Source organism: Diadema setosum, chromosome 21, assembly GCF_964275005.1.
Source record: "Diadema setosum chromosome 21, eeDiaSeto1, whole genome shotgun sequence".
NCBI classification, from domain to species: domain Eukaryota; kingdom Metazoa; phylum Echinodermata; class Echinoidea; order Diadematoida; family Diadematidae; genus Diadema; species Diadema setosum.
In genome coordinates this window covers 19723492-19736333 of record NC_092705.1, presented here as the reverse complement: position 1 = coordinate 19736333, position 12842 = coordinate 19723492, and the positions used below count along the sequence as shown (strand labels likewise).

Genomic DNA, 12842 nt, shown 5'->3' with positions numbered 1-12842 from the left:
CTTTTGGCACAAAACACACATAAAGGGTTAATCTCACCTGTTTCTCCCTTTTCTCCTTGGGGCCCAGGGGGTCCTGGAGGTCCATCTCGTCCAGGAGGTCCGGGAGGCCCCTCAATGCCTAGGCCAGTGGTGTTGATGGGAGGGCCCTAGTAAGAACACAGCAAAAGAATATGTTTGTTTTTCATTTAGACTATGTTCAGGAAAGCCCTAAACAAAAACAAAAAGTACATAAACTGCATATTTGCGTATGCATATTGTTACGGTCCCAGAGTTAGGCAAATTGGGACTCCACTTGAAAGTTGGTAGGGCAAGTCTTATGGGCGGACACATTAACTGAGAACATTGTTTGTATCTGTGGTTCTTCCTTTCCCCTTACCACGGACGAGCCCCCTAGAGTTTATCACCCCCAAGTAGACTCCCTGTCCCCAGACCAGACCACAAATGGTCATTGGTAACGGTCACTGTAGAATACAGTCATTGTATACAAGAAGGTGATGAATGATGCTTTGATGTTGTAAGAAATTAAGAGTGAGTGTTGAGGAGTATATCTTGGGACGCTGACTGGAGTAAAGGGGAGTCTTGGAATGAGCACTGGCGTGTCATAGTCATGTAATCTTGCGAGCTCGAATAAAAGACTACTTTTGAGGCATGAACCATCGAAATGACTGGTTGCCTGGTTTCTTCTTGTGTACGTCCTTTAGAGTTTAACTCTAACTGTCTTGGGTACCAACTCGGCGGTCCCAACAATGGTGGCAGCGGTAAAGCGGTTATTATCTAATTTCGGACAAGACGCCATGTCGAAGCGACACGGCAAGTTTGCATGTTGTGAGGAAGGGAGGAGCTAGGACAAGGAAATAGCCGGCGACTTGCTTGAACTATGATTACCAGTATGAGATTTGCTAAATAACTCTCAACTCAAGGACAATGAACACGATGAAGGCCCTAACTCTCATTCTGTTGATGGCATCAGTAGCTCTTGTAGCAGCCCATGCCCACAAGCGAATGAAATTATCGGAAAAAGGATCAATGGTTATCGCAAGTGTTTTCTCTGACACTGTGATCAGACAAAAGGAGATGGGGAGACATGGCCTTCTTGGGAAAACATTACCAAAGTCAACACAGAACTCTTCCTCTCTTGGAAGTCATTTGAAAGCATTTGGATATGATGGTAGCAAATTCAACTTCGTCATCAAGGATTTCATGATCCAAGGCGAGGACGTCAGTCATGGAGATAGCACTGATGGAGGCAAGCTAGTGGCGACGGGTTCGATGATGACAACAACTTCTGCTGAGCTACTTCAAGTCTGGTTGCTGAATATCGCTGGCAGGAACATGGACGGATCATATCATAACTTCGTCATCGCGACTAAGGATACATCTTTGTTGGACAGGGAGCACATCATCGGATAGACCCGGCACATATCACCATGGCAACGAGGATGCAGCGACCATATACGACCATTCACATGACTAGCGACTATGAGTGCGACAGAGAATCAAGACAGCCAAGAATCGAACACTGGGGCCAAGAATATACCTCATACAGGCACATGAAGGTCTAACATTGGACTCGGGAACTGGTATTGTATGTGCTCATTCTCCGTCAATTATTGTTTGGACCAAAAAGTTATTGTCATTATGTTTCACATCATTATACACTCAACCCTGGTGTTGTAGCTTAACTGCACACATATCTGTAATGCAAGAAAACATTTGTGGAGTTCCTTTCGTTCTATGACTGTGTGCTATTGTCAGTTTATGTTAGTTTTCGATATTCTGTAGAAACTGCATGAAAGATTTTGCGCATAAGGTTAACAATGAAAAATGGTGAAGTTGGCACGATGAAGATGAAATTGAAACCCACTGGTCAGGGTTGTCAATAAGATGATGATGAAGGTGCCTGAAATGGAGAATAAGAGGATGATGCGCATTGTTGTTCTAATGTGTATGTTGTTAGTGGTAACTTGCCCTGCGACTCCGACAAAGTCGCCATAGCTGAAATTTTCAGGCAGCAATGATCCAACTTGTAACAGCATACATATAGGAATATAGAGACAGTTTATCGAAAACATAGCGAGAGGAGTGTTTACACAGTTTAAGTGGAGTATAAGTCTTTCATGTCGCTCACACAAAACTCTGGAAGATAAGCGTTAATCGATCACCGTTGATCACGGTTTGGCAGTAGTTGAAAACTTTTCCCGATTTTTAACGAATTTTGTGGGTGTAAGGAGGCTATATTGCCCTGCGTCTCGGAAAAAGACGCCTCGCTGGATTGAATTTCAGGCAGCAATTGGTTCCTGATCGTACGAAATTTGTTAGATAGTGGCCAAAGTTGCTTTATTTGTCCTAACACGTAAACTGAACGATTTGTTACTAGAAAGATGAATAATGTTCAGCTGTTTGTGATTAGACAGATTAAGTCTCAGCCAAAAGTGGTCCACCACGATAGATTGAAGCCGACCTTAGCAATAACTTTCCAGATTGGGTTCCCAAAGTACAAGCACACGTAGAGGTTCGCAGTATTTCATTTGATTTAAGCTTATATTTGTGTGTATACTTGTAAATAGAGTTATGATAATATCAGTCGGCTCTGATAAACAACATTTTAACCTTGTTTTAGCTTAGATCATGCCAAAGTACTGCAGAAAGACTATGAGTGATGGAGAACTGTAAGGAGAACTAACACGTTGGTTTTATTGGCTCTCCCTCCCTTCGCGTGCCCATTGCACACATTTTTTTTTTCTCTCAGTCAATGGACTGCAAAGGGTCACAGGGGCCATGGCAAATGTTTTACGATGTTTGGAGGATTTCTTTTTTTTTTTTTTCTTTCTGCCGCCTCTGATTGTTGTGACTGGCCATTATCGTTGCGTTAAGTGATGGTGGACGCTGTAAGAATACATTTTTGTTTACTGCTTGATTAATGTCTTTTCGGTGACTAAGATACTGTAGTAGTATCGTAATCATTATCGCTGTATGTGTCATGAGAACAGTAAGTCCTGTTCAAAATGTTTGTTGTGTATTATTTTGTTTCATTACCTAAAGCCAACAAGCGATAGATGAGCCTATAGGAAAACGAACATGTATCCATTTCTTTTTGTTGTTGCTGTTGTTGTTGTTGTTGAGGCAGTCTTTCCCCTCTCTCTTCCCCCTTCCTCTCCCTTTCTATTTCTACCTCTGTCTCCCCCATTCTCTATGTAAATAGGTATTTCTTCCACTCGCTCATTAGCTGTGCCATTTTTTTTTTCGCATTGTGATTATATGAATGTAATTTGACGTTTTTACCAATGCTGTGTTGTATGTTAAAAGAAATCGTCTTGCCTTTGTTTGATTTTCCATCTCGTAAAATGGATGGTACAGGCATTCTAGTTAACAAACCGTGATGGAGGTGCTCCGTTTTGTGTATTAGTAGTCTTTTCTTGTTTTAAATGTTTTTATTGCAAAGACGCTGCTCCCTTTCTTTCCTCGGATTTTTCAATGTATCCTTCACCACTTCATCTCACTCTGTTTCTATTTCTATCTCTTGTTCAGTTCTTCCACTCATTTGTTCTCTTTGCTGAAAACCATCATTTTTTTTTTAATTGTAGCAGCACTATTATTTGCTGATGTGTTTCATTTTGTTTTAGCTTGGGCACGAGCATTGTTACAGTGTAGAGTTACTCGTTTTGTTGATGTACATACAAACTGTTGTTACTGATGCGCATGACACATGTTGGACACTTGGAGTTTTTATTTCGGAGAAATGGGTTTCCCCATTAATTTTACCGCTCAGTTCCCCCTGCTTCTTTCCCTTATTTTCCTCTAGCTCCCTTCCTCTGTTTTTTTTTCTCTCTCCTGTTTCTTTTTCAATGTTTTTCCTCTATTGAGCATTTGATTCGTCCACAAGGGGTGCGTTCACTGACCAATCACAGTAGCTAATTCCACTCTCCTTGGCATGAGCCTGCACAGTATAGGAGGTTACATGAGGTCAGACTTGAGGCATGTGCCTGCTTCATAAATTTGGGAAAGATAACTCTGGGATGTATTTTGATAATGTCCAGCTGCATAATTCCGTCATCTCCATGGTTTGTGCCGACTTCTGGTCTGAGTAATAGACAAGGAATTCTAGTAGGCGGGTGACCGTAGACGGTCGGCACCTGTCTGCACTGTCCATCATGCAGTTGGTGTGGTCATTATTATGTTGTTTTTAAAGTGATTTTGTTTCCTGTCTCCAATAGGGGAGATGTAATTCTGTGCCATTTGTTTTTTTCTTCAGCCGGTGTTAGTGCTCTTTGTTTCATTTTCCAGTTTGTTGTTAAATATCATGAAGTGTGAGTATGCGTAAGCTTATACATGTACGTAGAATAATTAGTATAGATTTTCGTATCTGTTGTCAGAGTTAGCATAGATTTTCATGAAACATATGTCTCTCTTGTATTAAGGTCACTGTGTCACTACTTCTTTTTTGTTCTTTTTTTTCAAAACTGTTTGGGTAGGTTCGTCAATGTTTACACAAAAAAAAAAATATTTTGTTGTAATTTGACATTTATTTACAATTCCATATAATTGGAAGGTTCTTTGGGGTCAAAAATTTGATGTATCGTTAACACATTTCTCTCTCGCGTTCTGGTATTGCGGACAATACCTCTTTTTCAAAGGGGGGAAGAGTGTTACGGTCCCAGAGTTAGGCAAATTGGGACTCCACTTGAAAGTTGGTAGGGCAAGTCTTATGGGCGGACACATTAACTGAGAACATTGTTTGTATCTGTGGTTCTTCCTTTCCCCTTACCACGGACGAGCCCCCTAGAGTTTATCACCCCCAAGTAGACTCCCTGTCCCCAGACCAGACCACAAATGGTCATTGGTAACGGTCACTGTAGAATACAGTCATTGTATACAAGAAGGTGATGAATGATGCTTTGATGTTGTAAGAAATTAAGAGTGAGTGTTGAGGAGTATATCTTGGGACGCTGACTGGAGTAAAGGGGAGTCTTGGAATGAGCACTGGCGTGTCATAGTCATGTAATCTTGCGAGCTCGAATAAAAGACTACTTTTGAGGCATGAACCATCGAAATGACTGGTTGCCTGGTTTCTTCTTGTGTACGTCCTTTAGAGTTTAACTCTAACTGTCTTGGGTACCAACTCGGCGGTCCCAACAATATTATGAGCACTTTTACATATTGGGTCAAATGGTGGTCTCTTGCATTTCTCAGAACTTTCCAGTATTCTCTCATGTAATATTGAAACACTATTACATACATTCCAAAAATATGTTCATTCTGCTAATGTGCACTCACTTCTTCAAATTTACATCTAAAGTTATATGTCTGCTTTTGATTCAAGAATCTGACCATTTTAATGGCTATGTTGTTTAAAAAATGCATAAATAAATGAAACCAAATGAAACAAGCTTTCCTTGTGTTACATATGTGGACAGGTCATCATGTTTACACTTACTGGTGGTCCTGGAGGTCCAGTCCTTCCTTTTGGTCCAACATTTCCTTTCTCTCCCTGGCATAAAAAAGAAATACATGGTCTATTACACTGGTGTCTACAGTCTGGCCAAGAATAAGCCATGAAATCTATCCCTATTGTTATATTAATGATGCAGCTACAATATTTCATTTTTTAATTGGTTAAAGGGCCTCATCACAACAGTTGCTTTTAATGTTCATGCATTCAAAAAATGCAGCGTATCCATGACTACCATTGACCAGGCAGAGCTTTAGCCACATAGAATGTGAATATCTAATATAAGAGTTTTACACAAGGTACTGCAGTGATCTTAACCCATTGAGGACGGGCTAATTTTGCTACAACACGCATCTTCCATACACACCTGCCCAAGTATACTCAGGACTTGTCTTCAACAGGTTAAAGGAATGACTATGCAGTTTTCTTCAAAAATAAATGGTAACAAAGAACTGTATTACTTTCATCAAAAATAAAAGGTAACAAAGAACTGTATTACTTTCATAATGGATATTGTACTCCATAAATTCTATTCCCTGTCCTTGGAGGTATCATCCAATCTATAAAGTAAAAAAAAAAAATAAAATAACACCTCAATTAAATATCACATTGAAGCAATGATTAAAAAACTGAGACAATTCAAGATGAGTAGGTAATAATCATGCACAGCTGTAATGAAATGGGAACATGGTTGAAACCATGAAGTCTGTGTAAAAAAAAAAACAAAAAAACCCCACATAAAAAAAAAATGAAAGAAAAGAGAATGATAACAAACAAGGCAGTATAAGGAGTTAAAATACTAACCGGCTGTCCGTTATAACCGGGAGGTCCTGAGTTTCCAGGTGGCCCAGGATTACCTGCAGGCCCCGTGGAACCCTTGGCTCCATCTTTACCTGACTTGCCCTGGATAGCAACAGAATGTGGTAACAGCACATGTCTCAGGATATTTGTGACATATCAGAAGCTGAAGTTAAGTTGAGGGTTTTTTTTTTTCCAATTTTTAGTTGTGCAGTAATATCATCATAACAAAGAGTCCCAAAATAAGCAGCCTGTGAACAGATGTAGCAGTGTGATCTCGTTCACACAAGTCTCCTATTGAAAAATCAGAGCACAAATTGATTCATTCCATCTACTCTGCAGTCATTTAATGACAATTGCAATTTTGCTACCTGCATAGCTGGTAAAGCTGCCCTCTGGAAGACTTCATGAGCAAAACTACAATAAAAGAGTCAATGCTGAATTCAGTTCTGCAAAATTACAGCATTAAAAGACAAGCTATTAGAGTACAAAAATGGATACAATTATATGATTGATTGGAAGTCACCAATAGAAATTTGAATCTGACTAGACCTACTATGAAAAAGTCTTGCTTTTTCACATATCACAATTTCCTAGGTGAGCATCATAGCAATTTTTATAGCATATGGTGTAACACCGTACATTAGCACTGCTTGCATAAAACTTCCTGTTTACATCAGTCCTATCACTCAAACACAAATGCTCATCCACAGAACAGTCTGCACTAAGTCTTCTTTTGGTTACTTGGAAAGTGTCTCTGAACATTATTAATATCTTCTGGTATACTCACCCTAGGACCTTGAGTACCAAGTTCTCCCTTTTCTCCTTTATAACCTTTCTGCCCTTGGGGACCCTACAACAGAGAGAAGAGGGTATGACTTTTATGACTGCTTCCTATTCAACCATGAAACACTGCAGCAATTCATGTACAGCTTGCAAGCTGTGTATTCATGTACATTGTATGTCTGAACATAGGTCTTGCCACGACGCATTAAAACAGCCCTGTATCTTGCATCTATAGAAGGCACATCCCTGTGCACACACTATGTTGAAGAGTCAAAGAAAAAAGACTGTAAATGTTGTATGTCATTTTCTCTGGTCTGAAAGTGGCTTATTGTTTATATCATACTTCTATGAAATATAAAATCATCACTTTCTGACACTTCAAGTGGGCCTTTTTAATAATGAAAACACACTAGTAAGGACCTTTGATTCATGAACCCTTTATGTATAATGCATTACAGTCTGTATATTGTAACCTCTTAAACAATTATCAGTGTTTGGTTGATGAGCAACCCCCCCCCCCCCCCCACACACACACACACAAACGCACAACAATAATGACAACAACAACAAAGACACACACACAAAAACCTTGAGTGTAACATCGATCTTGCCTAAGAGAGACCTGCTGTATGTGATAATGTAAAAGTCAGACACAAAGATACTGTGAGGCAAAAGAGAAGACTACAGTGTATCTATATTTCAAAGTTTAACTTTGGGTGTCTATGTAATCTCATACCTTGCATTAAAAAAAATCAAAACAACTCTTGACAAATGGTTCAATATGGACCACTTCTCAGACATAATAATTCAAATGTAAATATAATAACAGTCAGAAACAAAGCATTGCAAAATTCCAGTTGTACAATCCAGCTGATGTAAATACGCATACAAAGTTTGTTTAGACCTACAACTGTAGTTCCACAGTTTTGGGGGTTTTTTTTCATCATAATTTTTCTTTTTGAATACTTTTGGAAAAAAAAGTGCAAACTCACTTCATCACATTCATTTCATGTTCAAATCAATTTTCTTTTGTGGGCAGAAGATTCTCATGAAAAAATTTACATATTCCATTTTCACAAACAGTTTTGTAGGTGCAGGAGCTATGCCAATCAGCAGCAGAACAACAAAACTTTGAGAGTCCATTGGCGCTGTAGTTTCCTCACCTGTATCCCGGGTGGTCCCGTAAAACCTTTCATTCCGACGTCTCCTTTCATACCCTGATGATGGGTACAGAAAAAAAGGACATTATCTATCAAAAATATATGTAACATGGAATCCGACATTCACTAACACATAAACACAGGTACCATATTGTTGTACATTATATCATTACTATGCCTTAGTTAGGTCAAATATATGAGGCAAAATAGGAGGAAAAGAACACATCCACTGCACACAAATTACTCTATTGTTTGTTTGGAAGTCTTTTTTCATCACAAAAAAAAAAGAAAAATAGCTAAAGCAATTGAACTAGCACACACGGTCGGCTAGGATGCCTCCGCCTGTAGGGGAATCGTCATATCTTCCAGGAATATATGGCTATTCATTTTAAGTTTGATGAAATCAGTGATCTTGACTTCTGAACAAGGATGACCCATTAACTCTCTCCATACGAAGGAAATATTCTGCAATCGATTCCAGTCTTTACACAATATGAAATTATCACTGGACTGTTATCTGGTAGAATCTACAGGCAAAGGATGATAATTCTGCTCACTTTGGTGACCTTTGACCTTGAACTTTGGTCCTTTTCATTGTTGGCGACTAATTATTCGTTCATTTAGATCCTTTTTATCACTGGTCATTCACAGCTTATATGTCATGGCTGGAGGATGACTAATCAAACCAAAGTGCAGTGACCTTCGAACTTGACCTATCATCGCTGACATGTTGGTGTAAGTCATTGTTGATTCTGCCTACCCATCAACTTTTGTCATCAATGGACATTCCTGCCTGAATTCATGACTAAAATGACATTTGCTTGCAAATATACAGTGACCTAGGACCTATCACAACTTATAATTTCATGGAAATAATTGTGTTTGTATATCCACCCTTCCTGCTTCATAACACTGTTACTGGACATTCCCAAATGAAGCCACAGCTGAAATTGCTTTTCTCAGCAAAAGTTTCGGGGACTTCAAGGGATTATGGCCAAAATCAATATGGCATACCTGGGCCAGATATTATGAAAATCAAATGAGCATTTTTTTTTCTAAAATCATGGTAGCAAGATGAAATATGAAACTGATGATCCGACAGACAGATAACACAATGCCTGCAAGACCTTTCAAATACATGCATAGATGCATCTTTGTCTTGTTTTATGTTTTTTGATAGGAATAGACCAACAACCAAATGTTATAATGTTTATACCTATTCATTGGAAATATCAAAGTATGAATATGCACATAAATATGAACTGAAAGACATTACTGAGGTATGCATGCAATGCTTCACCTGTCATCATGGATGCCTCATTGAAAATTAAAACACACCACAAAACATCCATTCTTGATTTCTGTATTTTTTTTTACATCACTTGATTATAAGCTATCCAATTAAACAAAATTTGTCACACAATACTTCTACTCAAAAATCAAAGAAAGGTGACATGGAGGAGATGAACCAAACTCGGGAAGTTTGATGGTACTGATGGTCCACGTGGCCAACAACCATGCGAGAATCATCACTCAAATGAGATGGCACAGGTGATGAAGAAAGTGTTTGTGGATGACGATGATGGTGGTGGTGGTGGTGGTGGTGGTGGTGGTGGGGGTGGTGGTGGTGGTGGTGATAGTGGTGGTGGTGGGGTATGGTAAGTTTGGGGTTACCTGATCGCCCTTATCTCCCTTTGCGCCGGGAACAATTTCTGACTCGTTGGCTCCTCCCAGTGGAATATCGCACGGTGTCCCTGGTATTCCTGGGGGACCGGTTTCACCCTATTTGGTCATGTTCGGGTGGAAAGATTTGTGCAATGACAAAGTAAAACAACACAACATGCATGGTTTCTTTTCTTCTTTTCTCCTGTTGACTGTGAATAGGGAGGCACAAGCAAATTCTCTCTATCCCTTTCCACAGCACATCAAGTCCATTCATGTCAAACAACTGCAAATAACTTGGCTTCAAAGTTAGTACCTTTTCACCTTTTTCACCTGGCCTTTCAAAAAATACATCAGGGCCAGGGCAGGGTGGAGCTGGAGGGCCTTGGGGGCCACGATCGCCCTGAAAGAGAAACAATTCTTATGCTTCTCAGACATCAGTCAAAACAATTTTTTTAAAAAGGGAAAATCCATGAAAGAGTAAGGTGAAATTAAAAAAAAAAATAAATACAGATGTATTTTACTCAAAGAATCTATAGGGATTTTTTTGTGTTTTTTTTTTTTGTGTGTGATTTCTTCAAAGTGATACATAAAGTGACTAAACAGTGATACAACAAAATTTTGTCTTTGACCTTAAACTTAAAGTCTGGACAGACAGACAGGCACACATATACAAGTAACATACAAGTATGTGCAACCACTGGTATTCATAAAACACATTGCCAATATATATATACGGTGGCAATATAATTTGAATTAAAAAATGATATGAAATTTATCAGTCTCATATGAAAGCAATAATTTTCTAACAGAAATAAAAGTATTAAATCATTAACCAACAAATTGCATTGCAATTGTATTGTTGAGCGGTTTTGTAACTATTGCTGTGTATTGTTGAGAGGTTTTGTAACTAGTCTTTCTATAGCTCAGTCGATAGAGCACTGGGCTAGCATCTGGAGGTCTCGGATTCAAATCCAAATTGAATCCCATTTTCTTTGCTCATTTTTCCACTAATATTGATATTCATTTCTGGTCAGTTTCCTTCTGTTTGCATTTGTTACAAACTCAAAAAGCTGCATCACTTTGGTGATCCCTCGCATTTATCCCCAAGCTGAATTATCCTTCGGGTTTATGTCAGGTTTAAGTGTGTGCATGTGTGTCACACACATACACACTGCTATACACGGTTGTAGCTTCTGTCCATTCGAGCTTTGAGAATTAACCCGCTGAGGACGGTTTAATTTGGCTACGACACGCATATCCCATAGACACCTGCCCGAGCATACTCGGGACTCGTCCTCAACGGGTTAAGGGTTTCTGGGACGAACACTGTACAAGGGCTTTCTATAGCTCAGTCAGCAGAGCACTGGGCTAGCATCTGGAGGTCTCGGGTTCGAATCTTGATGGAATCCCATTTTCTTTGCTCAGTTTTCAACTAATAGATCATATTTACATTTCTGGTCAGTTTCCTTCTGTTTGTAATTGTTACAGTTTTGTAACTTATCTAAAAACAAGGACAAGGCTTAATGCAGAAGCATTTTTTTTAAATACAGTATAGGATTTCAACACATACATATCTATCCATTTGATGTTCTTACACCAAATGTCAAAGACTGCAATAAATGAAATAAATTGATGTCCCTTCTACAGTTTTGTAACTTATCTAAAAACAAGGACAAGGCTTAATGCAGAAGCATTTTTTTTAAAATACAGTATAGGATTTCAACACATACATATCTATCCATTTGATGTTCTTACACCAAATGTAAAAGACTGCAATAAATGAAATAAATTGATGTCCCTTCTACATCCAAAGTGTCAATACATTCACAATAACAGAGGAAGAAATTACTTATAAAAACAGACATACTGCTGATTTGACATTCTCATCATTAAGAAGCTAACTTCTTGAAAGTACAATTTATTTTTAGAATGAGCAAAGAGTTATAGGCATTACATCCAACACGATCATTTGTGGTTAAAGGTGTTGTTTTACATTTGTTTCGCATGGGACATGATCATTAAAAAAAAAATAACATAATGGCATAAAGAAGCCAATACAACTCCACAATCCATTCATGCTGTTAAACCAAGAACGAACATTCACTGCATTATTAATACTACAGAAAAAAGAAAACAAAATAGTTTTGTCTACAAATGTTTTAATGACTTTCCTGGTGTAGATCTGGTTTTTTTTTTTCCTTGTCCCAAATATCAGCCTTGAGAATAATATTCATTTTTAATAATTTGAGTCTCTCTCTCCCTAGCCGCTATATTCAAACACTAAATGCAAACATTGCCTGTATGCATATCGTTGGTGCACTATGATATTAAGATAGATAGACCAGAACAAATAATTATGACAACTTGTGCTATCCTCATTAAGTAAATTGTTGGACTGCATAACGCTCTCATAACTCGGAATGCTATTGACAACATACATTAACAAGTTGCCAATGGTAAATACATAGAACTTTAGCATCTCCCTCTCACAGAAACAGGAAGCTTCTATATCTTACCTTTTCACCCTTTTGTGGGGCAAAGGCCACACAGTTATTTCCAGGTTCACCCTTGAATCCCTTGTCACCCTTTGGACCCTGTAGATATTGTTGATATTGTGGTAAAAAAAAAGAAGAAAAGATAAAGTGAGTGGACAGACATCCAGTCAGACATATGCATGTAGTTAGTTTGATAAAGATCCATAGCCTGGTGAAATCATGTTTTCTTGCAATATGTTCTCCCACTGCAAGCTAACAGGTTGCACTGTAAATGACCAATCATTCACAGTTAACAAGAATGTTGTGTGAAGTTTGCAGGTTGACACTTAGGAAAGTGGATGATAATGGCACATTTCTGTTGATATCATGATTGTTTGTTCTGGAAGTCATGCACAAAATGCTGCTTCAAGTGACTGTTGTTCTTTTCCAGTTTTTTCATCATCTTATTTATTTCCTCCTTCTCTGCTTTCTTCTTTAAAAAAAAAAAAA

General features: G+C 38.5%; 1 protein-coding gene across 1 annotated transcript in view; it reads right to left on the bottom strand.

Annotated features, from left to right (window-relative positions):
• The window catches only part of LOC140244959 (uncharacterized), an 82081-nt gene that overhangs the window by 31599 nt on the left and 37640 nt on the right, over positions 1-12842 (bottom strand). The window contains exons 8-14 of the mRNA XM_072324567.1: positions 12375-12452; positions 9868-9975; positions 8197-8250; positions 7038-7100; positions 6254-6352; positions 5435-5488; positions 38-146 (exon numbers count right to left, since the gene is read on the bottom strand). Coding sequence (XP_072180668.1) covers positions 38-146; positions 5435-5488; positions 6254-6352; positions 7038-7100; positions 8197-8250; positions 9868-9975; positions 12375-12452 — 565 coding nt within the window. The remainder of the gene's footprint in view (positions 1-37; positions 147-5434; positions 5489-6253; positions 6353-7037; positions 7101-8196; positions 8251-9867; positions 9976-12374; positions 12453-12842) is intronic.